This window comes from Eptesicus fuscus, chromosome 16 (assembly GCF_027574615.1).
Source record: "Eptesicus fuscus isolate TK198812 chromosome 16, DD_ASM_mEF_20220401, whole genome shotgun sequence".
In the NCBI taxonomy this organism is placed as follows: domain Eukaryota; kingdom Metazoa; phylum Chordata; class Mammalia; order Chiroptera; family Vespertilionidae; genus Eptesicus; species Eptesicus fuscus.
In genome coordinates, this window is record NC_072488.1 from 43,159,163 (window position 1) to 43,179,987 (window position 20,825).

At 51.3% G+C, this 20,825-nt stretch overlaps 1 protein-coding gene across 15 annotated transcripts in view; it reads left to right on the forward strand.

The window, feature by feature from the left end:
* Positions 1-20,825, forward strand: part of DYSF (dysferlin) — a 207,542-nt gene that overhangs the window by 67,307 nt on the left and 119,410 nt on the right. For all 15 annotated transcript variants that reach the window (XM_054728122.1, XM_008147464.3, XM_008147462.3 and 12 more), the window contains 6 exons: positions 178-293; positions 3,872-3,998; positions 7,263-7,366; positions 16,384-16,452; positions 16,582-16,625; positions 20,545-20,627. In XM_054728122.1, coding sequence (XP_054584097.1) covers positions 178-293; positions 3,872-3,998; positions 7,263-7,366; positions 16,384-16,452; positions 16,582-16,625; positions 20,545-20,627 — 543 coding nt within the window. The remainder of the gene's footprint in view (positions 1-177; positions 294-3,871; positions 3,999-7,262; positions 7,367-16,383; positions 16,453-16,581; positions 16,626-20,544; positions 20,628-20,825) is intronic.

Sequence of the window (20,825 nt, forward strand, 5' to 3'; positions counted from 1 at the left end):
ACTCAAACCTACTTGCACACTCCAAGCACCTTTTATTCTACAGTTTGAGTCCTGCCCCCATGGCCAGTGGACGGGTCCTTCACCTCATCCACGTGTAGTCCGCCCTCGGCTCCCGATGTGGGTGCAGACCTGGCTCCTCCCAATTCTGAGATCACCAATGGGCGTTGTCTCGCGCAGGACATGCCTATCTCAGGAAGTGGCTGCTGCTCTCAGACCCTGATGATTTCTCCGCTGGGGCCAGAGGCTACCTGAAAGCAAGCCTGTGTGTGCTGGGGCCTGGGAACGAGGCGCCTGTGAGTACCTGTCCCTGGTCCTCCTCACAGCACCTTACCTGGGAGCGGAGGACCAACAAACAAACAAACGGCTTCCATCTTTCCGCTTTAAAGGAACACACAGTAATTATGAGAAATGTAGACTATGTGGAAAAGTATAAGTAAAAAATGAATCACAATTCTATCACTCAGAACTGTTATTAATATCTCTTTGCAAATCCTCTCAGAAGGATATACATTCATATTTTCTTCTCTTAATGCTTTTTTATTGAGGTCTCATTGACATGTGACATGCTAGTTTCACGTTATATGTTATACTGATTCGGTATTTGTATATACTGTGAAATGATCACCACAAAAAGTCTAGTTACATCTGTCACCTCACATAGTTACAAAAAAATCTTTTTTCTTGTGGTGATAACTCTTAAGATCTAGTCTCTTAGTAACTTTCTGGTATGCAATTTTACATTATTAATTATAGTCACCATGCTGAATCTTATGTCCCCATGACTGACCCCTGGAAGTTTGTACCTCTTGACCATCTTCCCATTTCCTCCACTCTTCCCTCCTCCCCCGTCTCTGGCAATCATCTGTCTTTTGTGTATATATGTGTATATATATATATATTTGCAGATGTGAGGTCATTTCAGGAAGAACAGTTATATGTTGGAGGTGGTAGAAGGAGAAAGGGTTTAGAGTTGGGGAGATAGCAGCATCATTGTGTCTGGAGAGAGGAGAAAAGGTTTGGAGTAGTAGTTGTGGGAGAGGAATGAGGTGCTCGTTAGAGACAAACGGGAGGTTCTCCGGCCCCACTCTGTGTTGGGGACTTGGTGGCACAGCCTCATAAGGCTCAGTGGCCCAGAAGCAGACAGGGAGGTGGATGGTGGAGGTGTCAGGTGTGGCTTAGGCAGGCCTGGAGGAGGCACAGGGCCGAGGTGGCCAGGGCATCGGGGCAGGGAGATGCAGGAGGACAGGGCCTAGAGCTGATGCAGGGGACAGAGAATACGGAATGCACACTTACTGAGCGCCTGCTGTGTGCCACGCTGTGTGCTGGCGTCTCGCTCTGTGAGTGGGGTTGGAGGAGGCGGATAGCTTGCAAGCTGTCTTCTGAGGGGGGGTGGGGTGCGTCAGTGGCCTAGGGTTTGCTGGAGGAATGGTTCTGCGTGGTTGGAAGTTGGAGACGGGGCCAGGCCTCTAGCAGCTGAAGGGGACGGGAGATGAAGACGCTGTTGGTGGAGGACAAGGAACTGTGCTGGTGAAGGACTTGTCCACATGGCTGGGATTCCCCGGTGGGAGAATTGGAAGCCAGATAGGCAAACGGTGAGGCAGGCGCTGCCCTCATCCAGGCAAGGCGAGCACAGGACCTGTGACAGCAGGGAGAACGGTGGGAGAGAGAGGTGCATGTGGGTGGTGCGGACTTCCAGGAAGGAGAGATGGAGGGGTGGGGTGGGCAGCTGCCGGGGATGGCCCTCTCTTTGCAGCCTGTGCTGGCCAGGAGGAGTGGGAGAGTCAGGAGGGGGGAAGCGATCCCCAGGGGAGGGGTGGTGGGAGGTGGGGTTTCCCAGAGGAAGCCTCGTATAATTGAGGAGGCCGTATAATTGAGGAGGCCGAGGGCAGGTCCCATGAGGATGTCAAGGAGGAGGAGCTGGCTGATGACAGAGCTCAAGAATCCACAGTGGAAAGTTTAGGGGAGGGAGAATGCAGGGTGCTGTGCCGAGGGCCCATGGAGCTCAGGTAGACAAGCCCCACCCCTGGGCACCTGGCCCTGCTCTCTCACCCCGGGCACTCCAGCCCTGTCCCTCTGTAGCCCGTCTCTCCACCTTTGTGCTTCTTGCTCCTTCTACGTGGCATCTCCGAATCTATTATCCTTTTGTAAAACAACGCTTCCTCCTCTTCCTGTTATCTGGAACCTTGGTCTTCCCTGAGGAAGTCACTCCTCTTAGAACCAGCTCAGAAGGAGGCCCCTGCTTTCGGCTCCAGCTCTCCTCAGGCCTCGGGTTGGAGAGCAGCTGCCTCTGGTCCTCACCGCAGTGCACTCGGGCCCAGCAGCCTTGCCCAGCCCAGCACTGCCTCCTCCCGCAGCGGCTGCGTCCCTGGCGTTTCCCCCTCTCTCGGTCCTCTGGGCTGTGACCTACCCTGCAGAGCTGGCCTCCGAGGGTCCTTGTGTGTGGATTCCTGTCTTTGCCACGAAGTGTGACGTGTCCTCACGGAAGAGCCGTCAACATCTGATCTTCTTCTAAGATCGGAGCTCGGGGGTCCCTCTCCCCACCAGTCTCTTTCCGCCTCTCTCCTTCCTCACCTGCTGAGTGACAGCTCTTCCTCATGGGGTGACAGTCCCCCATCCCTCTCAGTTTCCCAGTCCATCAGCTCCCCCTTGCCACACTCTTGCCTCTCCCCATGATCCTAATTCTCACTATGTGCTTACTAACCCCTGGGTCTCCCACATACCCCGTCCCCCGCTGTCCCTACCACACACTGTCCACTCCGTGGTCAGTTTTGGTGACAGAAGTCACCCGGAGGTGCTGGTTGCCATGGGCGCTGCCACGGGTGCAGTGTGTTCCTTATCTCATTCCCCACAGTGGCTGTTTCTAAACTTGTCTCTCTCCTGAGCTCCACCCTCAGCCTCCCTCGGAGAGTCAGAGCCCCACAGTGTGAGAGCCCCACAGCGTGAGAGCCCCACAGCGTGGGAGCCCCACAGTGTGAGAGCCCCACAGCGTGGGAGCCCCACAGTGTGACAGCCCCACAGCGTGAGAGCCCCACAGCGTGGGAGCCCCACAGTGTGAGAACGGCACAGTGTGAGAGCCCCACAGCGTGAGAGCCCCACAGTGTGAGAGCCCCACAGCATGACTGCCCCACAGTGTGAGAGCCCCACAGTGTGAGGGCCCCACAGCGTGAGAGCCCCACAGCGTGAGAGCCCCACAGTGTGAGAGCCCCACAGCGTGAGAGCCCCACAGTGTGAGAGCCCCACAGTTTGGGAGCCCCACAGTGTGAGGGCCCCACAGCGTGAGAGCCCCACAGCGTGAGGGCCCCACAGCGTGAGGGCCCCACAGTGTGAGAGCCCCACAGCGTGAGAGCCCCACAGCGTGAGAGCCCCACAGCGTGAGGGCCCCACAGCGTGAGGGCCCCACAGCGTGAGAGCCCCACAGTGTGAGAGCCCCACAGTTTGGGAGCCCCACAGTGTGAGGGCCCCACAGCGTGAGAGCCCCACAGCGTGGGAGCCCCACAGTGTGACTGCCCCACAGCATGGGAGCCCCACCGTGTGGGACCCCTGGCTGCTGATCCTCCCTCTGCTCCCGCTCCCTCCATCTTCGCTCGTCTCCATCTTCACTGTCCCCTGCCATTCCCCGCTCTCCCTCCTGCTTGGCCCTGTGCCGTGTCCTCTGCCCCCTGGTCCCACCTTCTCTTCCTGGTCTCTTTCCTTGTCATTGTCTCCACGGCCCAGAGGAGGAGGCGAGTCCCAGGTGAGGAACCGGCTTGGGGTCCACGCCGGTGAGCGGCCGGTGCAACCTGCCTCTCTTCAGAACGCGCCCTTTCGGCGGTGTTGGTAGAGGAAGGGAAAACGCCGTTGAGTCGGGAATCACATTTGGTTTGCTTTGTAGCTGGAGAGAAAGGACCCCTCGGAAGACAAGGAGGACATCGAAGGCAACCTGCTCAGGCCGACCGGCGTGGCCCTCCGAGGGGCGCACTTCTGCCTGAAGATCTTCAGGGCTGAGGACTTACCGCAGAGTGAGTGTGGGCCTTCCCTGGGACTGAAGGCCGGGCCGCATGGGGACCCTGCTGGGCCGCATCAGCTCCCTGGAGGGAATGGATGGAGGGGCTGCCCCTCTGCTCTCGCCCTGCCTCCCGTTGGCCTGGTGTCCTCACTCCCGGAATCTGCTAGATCAGTGCCCAGCCCTCCGCGCTGTCCTCTGGGGAAGCCTCAACCCCTCTCTAGGTTTCCTGAGGGTGTTTATTGTTCTTAACAGAAAAGCAATCATCTATACTAATAATAGAGGAATATGCAAATTGTCCAGGATGCTGTCACAGTAACGGTAACGACCGAACAGCAAGCTGCGTGGGGTGACAAGGCTGGCAGGGGGGGTTAGTAAGGAACGACCAAACAACTGAACAGCAGGCTGCGTGGGGCAATCAGGCCAGCAGGAGGGTTAGTGAGGGACGACCAATTGACTGGACAGCAGGCAGCATGGGGCGACCAGGCTGGCAGGGGGGCAGTAGGGGGTGACCAGGCCAGTGGGTGGGGGCAGTTGGGGGTGACCAGGCTGGCAGGGGGGCAGTTGGGGGAGACCAGGCCGGCAGGTGTGGGCAATTAGAGGCGACCAGGCTGGCAGGGGGGGATGTTGGGGGTGATCAGGCAGGCAGACAGGTGAGCAGGTAAGAGCCAGCAGTCCCAGATTGTGAGAGGGATGTCCCAGATTGAAGAGGGTGCAGGCTGGGCTGAGGGAACCCCCCCACCCCCATGCACAAATTTCGTGCACCGGGTCTCTAGTAATGAATGAAAAGAAATAGAAATGCTGGTGGAGTCACAGAGATGCAAGACATCTTGAGATGAACAGCTGCCGTGGGCTCCATTTCCGCACCCCCTCGGCCTGGTTTGGCTGATTAGCTTCTGTGGACCCATTTTCTTGGTTCTCACCAGGGAGTCAGTACCATCGGACTCTCTGTTCTGTGCTCAGGGCTGGATCTCATTGATTTTTTTTCCTCTTTGAGGAAGCCCAGCCTGCACGTTGGCAGACCTTGGAGTGGGGAGGCAGACACTGATGTGTTGGGAGAGCTCAGTGTCTCCGTGGATGAAGGATGAGCACCCAGTTTGCCTCTGACTGTCCTGGTTTAGCCCAGAAGGTCCCAGGTCCCGGGAAACTGCTTGGTCTCCGGCACTGAAGCAGTGGGTCACCTTATGTGGCCATGTCCTCCTCCTCCCAGGAAGGCCAGGGTGGCCACTGCCTGGTTTCTCACCGTGGCTAGCCCTGTATTGGCCCCATCCCGTGTGCTCAGTAAATGGCGGGGGAATTACAGCAGGTCCTCGAACGTCATTTTGTTCAGCATCTTTTGTTACAGTGCTGATGCGATGCCATACGAATTTAACTCTTGTTTATATCAATTAGTTTATGGTAAAATTGGTTTCATTATATATTGGTTCGCTTAAAGGCACAGACCTATTGATAACCTTAAGTGAGGATGTACTGTACGTATACTGAATATTCTAGAGCTGTGGGTGCTAGGGTCACCAGGGAGCTTTAACGTAGGAATGCCTGGGCCACACCTTTGATTGATTTGGTTTGGGGTAGGGTGCAAACATTGGTAGTTTTTAATTTTCATCTTATTTATTTATGTATGTATGTATATATGTATGTATGTATGTATGTATGTATGTATGTTAGTTCTCACCTGAGGATATTTTTCCATTGATTTTAGAGAGAGTGGAAGGAAGGAAAGGTGAGGGAGGGAGAGAGAGAGAAAGAGAAACATGAATATGAGAGACACACATTGATTGGTTGCCTCCCACATGTGCCCCAGGGGTGGGGGATTAAATCTGCACCCAGCTACCTGCCCTTGACTGGGCATTTAACCTGTGACAACTTTGGTGTGCGGGGGTGATGCTCTAACCGCTGAACGCACCGGCCAGGGCCTCACTGGTAATTTTTAAAGGCTCCCCAAGTGGTTCAACTGTTCTGTGGGCTGTGAGCCGCTGCTTTGAGCGTGCGTTGGTGGCATAAGCCATTTGTGGTTCATAAGCCAGTGAGAACCTTTGCTACTTGGGTCTCTGTTTACAAGTTTTGCATAAAGCTAATTGAGGGTTTCTGCTTTGACTAATGACAGCAATAAATGTAATGGGTTCCTTCTGTACCGGTTTATTTGAACCAAAATCATGGGGAAAGTATTTAAATATGTAATGGGTTTTAAATGGTTGTTAAAATATATGCTTAGCCCTGGCTGATGTGCTAAGTGGTTAGAGCATCAGCCTGCAAACCGAAGGGTCTTGGATTCGATTCTGGTCAAGGGCACGTACGTGGGTTGTAGGTTCCCTGCCCCAGTTGGGTGAGTGTGGGTAGCTCTCTCACATCGATGTGTCTCTTTCTCCTCCCCCTTCCCTTCTACTCTCCCTAAAATCAATGGAAAACATATCCTCCAGTGAGGATTAACAACAATAACAAAAAATATGTGCTTAAAAACATTCTGCACTTACTGGTTAACCTATGCAGAGGGAAGCTGGTGAGATTCCAAAGAGGGTTGGGGAAATGGAAATGTTTGCTTTGCTGAAGGTGAAGGTGCTCTATGTTTAATTCTCTGCAATGTTGTTTAAATATAAATAAAACAAAATATGTGGGTATATATAATATAGATATTTGTTAATTGTTATCTGTTGTAGTCATGTAGACATTAGCAAGACTATGATCTTTAACTGTCAATCTCCTCTCTCATTCATATACATTATAGATAACACATCCATATGCTTACATTCACAAATACACATCTCTCTCTCTCTGTCTCTGTACATAAATATGTAAACATGGCTAATTTAGTAAAATATTGATTTGGAGCAACATAGATTACAAATTCATAAAAACCCCAGAATTGACTTGTTGGTTAACCTTAGGTAAATCACTGAGCTAATGGATGTAAAGAAAAATGTCAAACGGATGCCAATAATGAGATATTATTATAACAACTTCCAGTCCTTTTCCGGAAGTTTACTGCCCTCACTGATGTAGATTTCTAACCCATCAATTGGTGGACCTGTTCTGAAAGATGCTGAGGGGTGGGGTGGTGGTGTTAGTGAACAAGCTGTGGGTGTGTGGGGGGCTGGGTGAGGAAGTATTTCGGGGGATCCTCCCTCCTGGGCGCCCTCACTCCTGGAGTCCCTGGGCTGAGTGGGATCCTCAGCTTCTCTCTCTTTGCCGAGAGCGCCTGGAGACTGGCAGGCCGAAGGTCGGGGTTTTGGAGGCGGGGCAGCAGGTGGGCAGTGAGTGACCAGCGTGTCCTTCTCTCTAGTGGACGACGCCGTGATGGACAACGTGAAGCAGCTCTTTGGCTTTGACAGCAACAAGAAGAACTTGGTGGATCCCTTCATGGAGGTCAGCTTCGCAGGGAGAATGGTAAGGAGCAAAGAAGCGCGAGGATGCTCAGGGAGGGCAGAGCACGGGACAGAGTGAGGTGCGGACGTGCTGCCCTTGGCCACGCCCAACAGAGGCTCGTGCGCACAGGTGAGGCTGGTCGTGGGACTTGAGGGGCGACACTCGCGTAGGCCTGGCTTTCTGGGCAGCAGCGCACGCATGTGGATGGGTGCGTTTGGGTCTCTGAGATGGACACATGTTTGTGGATGGACACGGAGCAGACTGATGGATAGTGGGTGCATACGAGACTATTTGGAGAGAAATGAAGCAATTGCATAAAAACTGTATGTGAAGGTGTAAAGATAGGGAAACTAAAAAATATGTAATAAAGCCCTGACTGGTTTGGCTCAGTGGATAGAGCGTAGGCCTGAGGACTGAAGGGTCCCAGGTTCGATTCTGGTCAAGGGCATGTACCTTGGTTGTGGGCACATCCCCAGTGGGGACTGTGCAGGAGGCAGCTGATTGATGTTTCTAACTCTCTATCCCTCTCCCTTCCTCTCTGTAAAAAATTAATAAAATATATGAAAAATATGTAATAAAGACATAATGATTATTTTTAAAAATTTGTGGTGGGAGTTGGGCAGAGAAAGGCCACTTCGGAGGGGGCCCTTGGATCACTCTGACGTTCCTCTCTGCCTTGCAGCCCACCTTCCTGCCCAGAGGCAGGGTTGTTGCTCTAGTCCCTGTTGATTGCTGCTCCATCCCACCTCACATAGGATGGAGTCCCCCAGCATTTGCCTAGCCTACAGGCTCTCCTTGGCCATGCCCAGCCTTTAGATGTCCCTTCTCCACAGGAGAAGCTCTGTTTAACTCTGACCCTCCCTTCAACCCCAGGCCTCCAGGGCTCTTTCTGCACATTTCTATCTACTGCCTCTTGGGCCCTTTCAAAGAGTCATCTTCTGCCTCATCCTGCCCACTTTTGGGAGCCTCCATCCTCACCAGGTACCGCCATGGAAGGCAGAAAACGTGGGCCTGCGTCAGTTCTTCCCCCTTTTCAACCCTCGCTACACCAAAGATGCCTCCCCTGGCCCTGACTTCAAACATGTCTTGAGGCCCATCCCTTCTCTCAGCCCCACAGCTCATGTTCAGCTTCTCCCCAGAGAAAGTCACCAGAATAATTACCCTAAAACGTAGCCCTGTATGTACAGTGAAGTTGAAAATCCATAACCCGGCGGACCAGGTCCTGCCCAGTCAAACTTTCTTCATGTCCATGGTCAGCATTGGCCCACACAGTCTCTGCGGGAGTGTCCCTATTGGGCTGGCTCAGCGCTGCCGCCTGGCTGGGAGCACTGAGTTGGGTGGGGCCCCTGGTGTGGGTATTATTAACTTAAAAAGGGCCTTTCCAAGTGAGAGGCAAACGAACGTTTATTTGAGATCAATAAGAATAGCTGGGAAGCTCCGATTTAGGCGGGAGCCCAAATAATGTTCTGATCAGGAGACAAAGGCATGCGGGGCGTTTGTGAGAAAAGCAAGGGGAGAATGACATCAATAGGAGGGAGGCGTTTCTGTTGGTGCCGATGGCATAGCATAGGAGGCAGACTCCAAACAGTGCTGTCCATGGGCAGTTCAGCAGTTATCAGCCCAGTAGTCACAACAGCTGCTTTCTTGTTACGTTTGTGAGCAGTGTGTTGGGGCACAAGGTTGCTTAGGCCCAGCCAAAGTTCAGTTTGCCCTGCTTTCAGATTCCAGGGGTTGAGGTATTCTAAAATATGCACGGCTGTTGGCATGGCAGCTCCGGCTCCGGTTTAAAGTGGCTTCGTTTGTATTATTGCCTGCAGCTCACACAGAGCCGTGTGTCCTCTCTCATCTGCCCTGCCTGTCTCTCATTTCCCTACGGGGTCACACCTCTCACCTTTGCCCATGCCTGTGCACCCCGGTGCCCTTCCTGACTCCCCCCCAAAAGGTGTTGCACCTCTCAATGTCCAGCTTCCAAAACCCCCGTAGGTCTGATGGACTAGCTCAGGCCCCAAGGCGCCGTCTGCATCCTGTTCCCGTATTTGTTAGCATCTGTTTCTCTGACTTGTGGGGAAGCAAGAGCCCACTTTCATTCACTCCATAAGCTCAGAGCAGACACTGTGGCGGAAAGGCGTGGGGATGTGGAAAAATGACATGTCAGGTGGGAGTGGACTCTGCCCCTGCTTGGTTCTCGGGCCACACATTTTTAGTGTGTCACTTAATGCCACCATTTAAGTCCCACCCCAGTCTTATGTGCCAACTTTAGGGAGTTTGCAGGTTGGGGTCAGTATCTTCCCAGGTCCTGCCAACCTTTCGAAGAGTTCTACCAGGGCTGGGCGGGTTGAGTCGGGTGACTTGGGTGTTAATAGGAAATTGGAACAGGGCCGAGGAGAGGGCTGAGTGAGCAAGGTGGATGGCGGGCGGGGCCCTGCAGCTGGCTCCCCGTTTGCTCCAGAGGCAACCAGGCGTTCAGGACAATTGGAGAAAGTTTAAACATTAATAATAAACACTAAAAGGCAAGGGCGGTGATGGAGGTGGTGTGGGTTCCCATTCACAGCACTTTGCAATTTTCCTTTCCCGTCATCTCTTCTTAGATTCATTCACAGGGTCTGCATGTCCATCCCACCACCAAAGGGAGCCCTGAGGTCTGGGGATGGAGCCTGGGGTGGGGTGGGGCTCACTGCTGAGGTCCAGGTGTGATTTCAGACCTGGGGAAGGCCCTGCATATGCATATTTCCTTCACCGTCTAACTGATGTTCAGACTACCTGCTTTTGTTATTGATGCACATGTTTATCAAGGAATTTTGAAAAAATATAGAAAAAAGTAAATAAAATTACCCATAGAGCACTATGCAAAGTTCATGTTCAGTGGATATATTTCTAGCTTTTTTTCTTATGTATAAATAATAGACATTTTTTCTCTTTAATGTTTTAAAACCTAAAGAAAAGTTGGAAATAATGGTTTAGTGAACATTTGCCCACTGACATGGGCTCCACTTAGGTTAAACAATTGTTAACCTTTTGTGGCATTTACTTTCTCTCTAAAGAGATACTCACCCCTCACCCCAACGCTGCAATGAACAGAGGGGTGCATATATTCTTTTGAATCAGTGTTTCAGGTTCCTTCGGATAAATCCCCAGAAGTGGAATCGCTGGGTCATAGGGCAGTTCCATTTTTAATTTTTTGAGGTAATTCCATACTGCTTTCCACAGTGGCTGCACCGATCTGCGTTCCCAAATCCACCTAATTTTTAGTGTGTCACTTAATGCCACCATTTCCTAGTTGATTTTCTGTCTGGAAGATCTATCCATTGATGTCAATGGGGTGTTAAAATCCCCTACTATGACTGTGTTACTGCCACACATCTAGGGAATTAATCATTATTTTTTAATATTCTTAGATACCAGTATATATAAGGATTTTCTCTGATTATCCCCCAAATGGAATTCGTGCTTTGCATTTGGTGGTTATACCTCTGTAGTCTCTCCTATAAGCGTCTTTCACACCGCCCCACCCCATTTTTCTCACTCCATGACGTTGACATTTTGAAGAGCCCAGGCCATTTGTTATGATCTGGATTTGTCTCATTGTTTCCTTTTGGTGTTGTTTGACTTGTTCCCCTGGCCCGTGTGTTTCCTGTAAACTGGAAGTTAGGTCTGGAGACCAGATTAGATTCAGATGAAATACTTTGGCAGTAACGTGTCATAGGGGATGTTCCATACATCAGATTGCATCACTCCAGGAAGCGATAATGCCAGCTTGTCCCAAGGTCGGTGTTGATTGTTTGATGACTTAGTTACGGTGTTGTTTCCAGATCTCTCCCTAGCCAAAGCACACGCTCCTCTTAGTAGTTTGCAGGTAATCTGTGGGTGATGTCTTGGCGCTGTGTGGATATCCTGTTTTCCTGCAACCTCTGACCTCCTTGCCTGAACATGTTCTTGGGATTGCAAATGGCAGATTTCCATAATTCTGTGTGTTCAAATCAGTCATTATTGTGGGGATGTAGGAGCCGTCCTGAAGTTGGCCATTGGGAACCCCTTCCAGCTGGCTCCTCCACCTCTAGTCTAACACAGGGTCTCAATGCACATGTACGTGGGAGAGGTAACTCAGACTGTAAACTCGTTCGTAGTCGGGGTAAATGCTCACTGCGGGTCCTTACCCAAGTGCAGTTTGGGTTTGGGCTTGGGGTCATGTTCTGATGGCCTCTTCCGGCCTTCATGGACACTGGGGCAAGAAGGCAGGAAGGATGCTGGACAGTCTTGCAGGACACCTCATCTAAGGACTGGGACCAATTTTTCCAATTAGATGGATCGGAACCTCCTGAGATGGTTTTATTCCACATTCCTAGGGATGGTAGGATGCTCTGATGATGGTTACAGCCAAGACCAACCTGTCTTTGGCTCCTGGCTGCTCCTGGGTCCCTGTCAGTACCTTTATCTCCCTAGGTCTTCTCCTTGGCTGGCCCTGGGCTCTTCTTCTAGGCAGGTGCAAATGTCTGAGGGTGGTGATGGAGGTAGGGAACCTGGTGTAGGTAAAGCCGATTGGGAGCTGGGCTGGTGTGAGAAGCTGCACCCTGCACTTTCCCTCTAGAAGGAAGGGGCTTATCACGGAGGAGCCAGTTGAGACCTTCCCTCTTGAAAGCTTTAGCCTGGGGGCTCCCAGGCTTCTATGCTCCTCTCTCCCCACAGTCACCTCGTCCTGGCCTCCCCCACACTCTCTGCTCCCTTCACTGCCTGTCTCATTCTGCCTGTCTCTCTCTCTCTCTCTCTCTCTCTCTCTCTCTCTCTCTCTCAGCTTGTGTGTCATTTTTTCTCATTAATTGCAGCCTAATCTGAACCGACCTGGGGTTTTGTCCTCTCTGTGTACCCACCCATCTCAGCTGGGTACTCTTTGCATTTCCTCTTATAGACACTTGATGGCACTATTATCTAAGATGTGAAGCTTACCTGATTTGGCTGAGCTACTAGGGGAGTATGAGAGAGATAGAGATATAGCGATAGCGATAGAGATAGAGATAGAGATATAGATAGAGATAGAGATAGAGAGAGATGTGTGTGTGAGTGTGTGTGTAGATACTTTGAGGGCAGAGCAGGAAACTTTAAAGCAACCTTTTTTTCTAAATGCAAGAATAAAACTTATTAATTGTAAAAAAAAAAAAAAGTGAAAATAATCAGAGAAACCCAAGGAAAACAAACAAAAGAATAACTGTATTTCTGTACCCCACGGTACCCTGGAGACAACTACTGTTAACATTTGTGCCATGTTATCCTCTCTGCATTTCTCACTCCTCCTGTTGGCTCTACCCCCACTCCATCCCTGGAAAAAAGTTAGATCCAGTTACAGTTGATTTTCATTATTTGCAGACTCTGTATTTGCAAGTTCGCCTTCTCGCTAAAATGTATTTGTAACTGCAAAGCCAGTACTCACGGTGCTGGTGGTGACGAATTGGGGCTGGCTAGCTTGCACGTTGCCAGCCGAGTTGGAACAATGCAACAGAGGCTCTGCCTTCCTGCTTCAGCTCTCAGCCTGCAAAGAAGTGTCCCTTCTTGGCCTACGTGGTGTCATGTTTTTCGCATTTTATTGGCGATTTCACTGTTTAAAACAGTCCCGGCTAGTGCTGAATTGCTTTCCAGTGTTCCTAAGTGCAGGAAGGCTGTGACATGCCTTATGGAGAAAATCTATGTTAGAAATGCTTCATTCCAGCGTGAGGGATTGTGCTGTTGACCATGAATTCAATGTTAAGGAATCAGCAAGATTTATTAAATAAGGTGTCTTTAAACAGAAACACGCGGAACACAAAGTTATGTATTGATTAGTTGGCACGAATGTTGTGACAGAGGCTGGCAGGAGCCTAACCCTGCATTTCCCCTGGAGCAATGGGTCAGCACTCGCTAATTCTGTGTTCTTGGTGAACTAAAGAACGCCTAACTACCACCCATAGTGAGAATCAACTGTACCTGTGCAGTCTGGTACACTGCGTTCCTTATCTCCCATTTCCTTAGGTTACTAAATAGCCTTTGAAAACAATTTCTTAGTGACTGCATACTGTTCCATTAAATGAATGTAACATAATATTAACCTATTTTTGGATAAGTTTTGTTGCTGTAGTTTTCCTTTTTTTATGAACAATGCTGTGATAAATCAGTGTACTGGAATCTTCACACTCTGATTGCTTTCCATAGGGAAGTTTCTAGACCCGGGTCAGAAGGCATGCTTATTTTTAAGTATTTGATAAAGGTGGCCAAGAAGCCCTCCAGAACGTTTGTACTAATTATACTCCATCATCCAGTAAAAGAGTTTTTTTTTTTTTTTTTTTAAGGCTTAGGGGAGCGAAGGAGGAGGAAAAGCTTGGTGCTGCCTCGGCTGAGTGTGTGGGGAGTGGAAAGGGTGGGGAAGGATGTTGGGGACTTTAGGGCCAGAGGCAGTGCTGGCCTGGGTGTGGCCATGGGACCAGCTGTTACCCCATTGGCGGCCAGGGCAGCCAAGTGGAAGTGCTTCCCTTGATGTGGCGGAGGTCCGTCACCCCTGCATCGCTCCTGGGAGTGTAGGGACAAACCTGGCCTTCTTGCTCCAGGGGGCTGAGGCACCGTGCTGGCAGGGTCTCTCGGCTGTGTCTGGTTAGACTCTAACCATTAGAGAGTCCTTTCTTTTCCTTTTAAAATTTTGTTCATCTAATTTTTGAATTAGGTAGTACATTTATTACATCTATCTATCTATCTATCCATCTATCCATCCATATATCTATCTATCTATCTATCTATCTATCTATCTATCCATCTATCATCTATCTACCTATCTATCTATCTACCTATCCTATCTATCATCTATCTATCTATCTATCTATCTATCTATCTATCTATCCATCCATCCATCCATCCATCGATCCATCCATCCATCCATCCATCCATCCATCCATCTATCTATCTATCATCTATCTATCTATCTATCTATCTATCTATCTATCTATCTATCTGTCTGTCTGTCTGTCTGTCTGTCCGTCCGTCCGTCCGTCCGTCCGTCCATCCATCTATCTATCTATCTATCTATCTATCTATCTATCTATCTATCTATGTATCATCTATCTCTACCATCCATCATGAAAGCTCTCCTTCTTGCTCAGCCCTCACCTGATAGTCCGGCATTTCTTCCCTCCCCTGCAGGTGAAAGCACTGCAGTTAGCTTCCTCCCATCATCCTGGCTTTATTCTGCAAATGCAAGCACATCTGACCATAAATTCTTAGCTTTTACCCTTTTTATACAAACGTTTGCACATTATACTATCCTGCCCCTTGCTTTTTAATCCCCCCCCAGTTTTATTGAGATATAAATTTGAGGCATACAGCATAATGACGTGACTTACATTGTGAAATGATGATCATAAGTTTGGTTGACATCCATCATTTCATATAGAGACCCGCTAAAGAAAACAATGCTTTTTTTCCTTGTGATGAGAATCCTTACGATCTACTCACCTAACAGCTTTCAAATGTACCATTCAGCAGTGTTAACTGTAGTCTACGTGTTACAGGTGACATCCCCAGTATTTAGCTTTTCAACTAACAAGGTAACTTGGAGGTTGTTTGGTAACAGAGCAGCCCTCATTCTTTTTAGAGCGGCACGGTACTCCATCGTGGGGATGGGCCATCATTTATTCAACCAGTCCTTTAACATGCGTTATTCCACATCCTCACCAGTAGAAGCCACATGGCTGTAAATAACCTCATACGGATGCCATTCTGCACATGTGCGGGTGTTTCTCTAGGATAAATGTCTAGCAGTAGAACGGGTAGGTTGAAGGGTGTTTGCATTTGTGATTTTGATAGTAGCCAATTGTAGGGGTCGAGCGTCCCTCAAAGCCCCGCCAATAGAAGACTGCCAGGCTTTAGAGATGTTTACAAAACAAATCGATGGATGAGAAATGGTATTTCATTACTTCGATTTGTGCTTCTTGCATTACAAGGGAGGTTGAGCATCTTTTTTTTGTGCTTTACAACCCTGTGGAACCCATTCCTGAGAACTGTGTCCCATGCTGCCTATTGTTTTGCCAGATGGTAGGGCTCTCTTCTTTCCTTTGGATCACACAGGGCCGGATCCTGGTACCCATCCCTGCCCAGCCTCAGCCTGGGCCCTTCTCACTGGGAGGTGAGGAGGGTGGGGACAGGGGCTGGCACTGGGTGGACCAAGGATAGAGGCAGTCTTGGCTGCACCATCGTCACATGAAGGGACCGAAACCCCGGATCTAGGTCAGCTAAATGAGATAATGCATGTAAAATGCTCATGCACTGCAGGGCCCATAGTAAATGCTCTGAAGAAAGCATTTTACTATGAACATGCAAACTATTACTGTTAGAACATGCAAACCTACCAGGATCTATAGCTCTGAAATTGAGCCTTGACCTGTCGTCCCCGTGTGGACACAGGGTGCCCTGAGCTGGCTGAGGGGCCTGGTGCTGCCTCAGGGAACCCAAGGGCAGAGCAGAGCACTGGAGCTAATGGTTGGGTCCGATTTCCACTCCGCTAGGTTTCGTGTTTGTGGAAAGCCAGGTCTTAAGAGCAGGGCTTAATCTGAGGCAGACTGTGGCTTCTGGGGTGTGTATATTCACTTAATTTTCTTCTCACTCTCAGATGCTGGTGCATGGCCCTGGCCTGGCCCTTTAGCTCTCTTATCCACTTCTCCTCCCCCCAACTCTAAACTCCTAGGGCTCACAGTCTTCCAAAGGGGCAGGTGATGGGCCCTTGGGAAAGCCAGGCTGGACTCAGGGGCCCCACATTCAGGGTTATGACCATAATGGGAGGTAGGAGAGGGGGAATTCCAGCCAGAAATACAGACTGAGAGTGAAGGGTGGTGGCATTCAGGCAATCTATTCCCCGGACCTGGGTTTGACCTACCACAGAGCTTTGTCTCTGCAAAGATTCCCTGTGTCTGAGCCCACCACACAGGGCCTTCTGCCCAGTATGACAGAGAACGGCGGCTGGCTGGGCTGGTGGTCCCCAAGGGGCTCCAGAGTCCCCTCGGCGCCCCATCAGCCTCTGTGTCTTCTAGCTCTGCAGCAAAATCCTGGAGAAGACGGCCAACCCTCAGTGGAACCAGAGCATCACGGTGCCTGCCATGGTGAGCCTCGGCCCTCGGGGGCCCACCCGGGGGCCCCAGGCTCCTGGCCTCCCCAGCACCCCACCCGCATCCCAGACTCCTGGTTCTTCAGAAGGACTCCACACCAACATGTATCTCTTCCCTCTATAGTTTCCCTCCATGTGTGAGAAAATGAGGATTCGCATCATGGACTGGTGAGTTCTGCGCCGCAGTCCTTAGAGGGAGCTGTCCTCAGAGTGGCTGTCCTCAGGGGTCCCTGGGTCCTTCCGTTCAATCTGCACGCAGTGGGATGTGTGTTTTGGGTGACCCAGCCTCCTCTGGGGGAGGCAGAGGAGGAGAGGGTGTGGGCCGTTCTTGGGAAGCTTACTCGTAGCCCTGCTCAGAGGCAGATAGGAGGGCAGCCAGGTAGGACTGGGAGGATTCCAGGAGCCTAAGCTTCCTGAGGTCAGGAGGGGACAGGAAGGCCTCCTGGAGGAGGTGGGGTTTTGATGCGGGCATTCCAGTAAAGAGGGGTCATAAGCAAAGGCAAGGAGGCTGAAACAGCAGAGCTGCTGGCGGGGTAGGCTGCGATGCCCCCTGGGCAGGTAGAATGGGTGGGAGGGCCCCATGCTGAGAAGTGGCAGGGTTGTCCAAGCAGGGGGTGCCTCTGGGGGCCTGCAGCAGGTGAGGGCAGTGGCCACACGGGCATGTTGGAAAAGGAATGGCATCTACCACTTGTTGAGCACCTACTATCCGCCAGGCCGTGCCCAGCAAACACGTTACACGCACAATCTCACCTGACCTTCAGCTTGACTCGCTTTTTTGTGTGTTAATCCTCACCCGAGGGTATTTTCCCCAGTTTTAGAGAGGGTGGAAGGGACGGGGGAAGGACAAAGAGAGAAACATCGATGAGAGAGAGACACATCAATTGGTTGTCTCCCGCACGTGCCCTGACCAGGGCCAGGGATTGGGCCTGCAACTGAGGTACTGCCATGGCCCAGAATCGAACCCGGGACCCTTCAATCCGTGGACTGATGCTCTATCCACTGAGCCAAGCCAGCTAGGGCTTGACTCCTTCTTTACAGGTGAGGAGGAAGGTTTGCAGAGATGGAGTAATCTGCGTTAGGTGACAGCTGGGAGCAGCTGAGGCCGGGCTGCTCCCAAAGCCCACATGTAACCAGTGGCCGTGCTGCCTCCTGCTGTGTGGAGGGGGTCTCTCCCACCCCTGAGGGCCCTTAGAGGTCCATACCCTGGTCTCCAGGACCTTCCATACACCAGCCTTTCCAAACAGAGAGAGTTGTCCTTTCTCTGCCCCCAAAAGCCTTGGCTGTGCGGTTCCCAGTGTGTTGTCCTTTGGTCTCAGGCCCAGGGCACCCCCAGCAGGAGGATAATGAGAGACTGGGGAAAACCCCCAGGCCACAGAGCCATTACCGTGCGTTGCCAGTTCCCCGGGCCCAAAGCAAACAGCTTGTGAGAATTAGAGGAGAGGAAGGGAGCAGCCAGGAGGGCGGGGAGGGAGAGGCCTCTGGGGCCCTGACCGCCGGTATGTTCCGTGGGGAAGCGGTTTGGGGGGAGACATGCTTTATGTCCACAGATGATCTCTTCATCTTAGCTCGCCGCACGTGTGCGCATGTGTGTGCGTTGTGTTGCCTGGGGCGATGGGCTGTGCGCGGCTGTGCACGTGAATGCCTGTGTCTGTGCGTGTGGATGCATGTGTGCGTGGGTGTCCATGGGACGGTGGTCCCGTGTGCGTGGGGCAGGCCCTGCCTGAGCCCCGGTGAGCTGTGTCGAAGGCATCGGCGTACTGTACAATCCAAACACATTACGGAATCCGGTGGTTGCGTCTCTGGTTTGGGTCGGAGTGGCATTTTTATTGTGAGTCTATTTTCAGACTTGCTGTATTTTCCAAAAGCAACCCCAAGCCCCAAAACCCGACTTCTGGCCAGAAAGCATTCTGCTGCTGTAAGTTCCTATCCAGAGCAGTGCTTTCTTCCCAGAAAACGCAGATCAACTTGTGTTCCTACCTGAGTCCTGGAGATAGGATCTAGTCCATATGGCCTTTTCTCTGTAACTTAAACTTCCATTCGATTCTTTAAGAATTTCTTTTTCCTTAAACAATAAAACCCTCCAAATTACCCCGCTCCGGCCCCCTTAAAAACAAAACTCCTCTTCCCCTTCTCTTTGCCTCCTCAGCAGGTTCAGGTCAGACCATGGGTTCCCCTCCACGTGCCCGGCTGGTCGTGGAGGCAGTTTAAAAGCGCCCCCGACTGTCGGTGATCTGGTGTCAATAATCCCGTTGTAAAAAGGGAATTTTAACTTTCCAGGTTATGTCAGCACTGTTCACCGGGACAAGTGATAAAGACGAGTGCCGGCAACCCACTCTTCCTAGTGTAGCTGCCGCCCTGGTGGGAAAAGTTAAAACCAAGCTTAACCCCCTCCCGGGAAATATGAAGAGGAAGGAAGGGAGCAGCCCGGATGGGGTTTAGATTGAAAAGAGGAAAACGTCACCAGGCCCAGGTGTCTGTCACGTGGGACTGTGTATCATGGCCTGAAGCGCCCAGGGCCAAAGGACGGGAAGCAGGGAGAGAGGGCCTCAGGCTACAAAAATTAAAAAAAAAAAAAAACAAAACCCAGGGAAAATGCACCCTGGAAACTTCCAGAAGGAGATAGCTCTTGCTCAGCCCAGCGTTTCTCAGCCTCAGCACGATGATAGTTGGGCCAGAAAACTCTTTTACGTGGGAGACTGTATCATGCATTGTGGGATGTTTAGCAACAACCGGGGCCTCTCTCTACAGCCTCCCCCCCCCCCCCAATACCAAAAATGCCTCAGACATTGCCAAGTGTCCCCTGGGGTCCAAATCACTGGACTGAGAGACCCTGGTGTAGCCTGACGGGGAAGCAGCAGGTTGCTGTAATCAAATGTCGGGCATAGCCCGCTCAAACGCCAGCTTTGCCATCTTGACAAATTACTTAATCTTCTAAACCTCAGCTTTCTCATCTGAGGTTGGAGCTGATGGTAGTTCCTACCTTATAGGGCTGCTGTGCGGGCATGAGCTGGGTCCCGTGATGGCTTTAGCAAGTGCTTGGCTTTCAGCAGGCGCTCAGTAAATGCCAGCTATTACTCTGTATTCTCACCAAAGGGGCAGGTGTGGGTCTGCCCAGGACATGGTTGGCTAATGGGTTCACCAATCAGTAAGTCTCCTTGAACTCGTACCGCAGTCCCCTATGCTGGTTGGGAGGAGAGAAGCCTCCCTCCTGGGAAGCAGGACCGGCCCCGATGGCTCACGGAGCAGGAGACAGGACATCAGGCCTGGGTTCTGGCTCTGCCCTTCCTCCCCAGGCTGACCTTGGACAAGGACCTTCCTGGTTCTAAGTCTCAGTTTTAAGGCCGTTGTGAGGATCCTGAGGGATAAAGGAGGTTAAAAGTGTGTTGTCACACAGAAAGTCAGGTACAAAAAGGAATAGTGGCCCAGCCGGCGTGGCTCCATGGTTGAGCATCGACATATGAACCAGGAGGTTACAGTTTGATTCCCCGTCAGGACACATGCCTGGGCTGTGGGCTCGATCCCCAGTGGAGAGCGTGCAGGAGGCAGCTGATCAATGATTCTCTCTCATCATTGATGTTTCTTTCTCTCTCTCCCTCTCCTTTCCTCTCTGAAATCAATTAAAATGTATTCAAATCTCCCCTCTCCCCACGCACAAAAAGGAATAGTGCATTTGTGTTGGCTAATTGAAGACCGTGGTCTTGGAGGTAGTGTCTTCCTGGTTACTTGGTTTTCTCCTGGGTCTGGATATTTCTTGAGCTCCTGGCCCCTGGCTCTCCCAGGGTCTGGGGGGGTCTGGCTCCCTGAGCAGCCTCCCTGTCACCTGAAGTGTCGCCACGGACATCCAGGCTGGCAGCCCGGTGTTGGCTTGATAATGGTGCTGATGGTTGTGAAACGGACTAGTTTCCACCTGAGGAGGCTTGAGCAACACTTTATTCCCAGTTTCTTCTTCCCTGGATTACCAGGCTTCAGTGAAATACCCAGTGTGAAGACTGGGACCCCTAAGGATGGACAACCAAAGCCATTTCCTGCTGGGTGGGCTGTGTCTTCAGTCTCCCCCTGTTCAGGCCCTCTCTGTCCCCTGTTCTAGGGACCGCCTTACCCACAATGACATCGTGGCCACCACCTACCTGAGTATGTCGAAGATCTCTGCCCCCGGAGGAGAAATAGAAGGTAAGCCCCCCCGCCCCCTCTGTTCTGCCCTCTAGTACCCCATGCTCTCCCTCGTTCCACCCCTGCCCATCTTACACCTCTGGTTTTGAGAGTTTGCAGAAAAGGGAAGATGCTAAGTCTTTGCTGCCCATTTCCCAAGCTCTGACCAACGAGAGATGGGCTTATGGACACTTAGGATTCTCCACCCGAGGAGGGTGG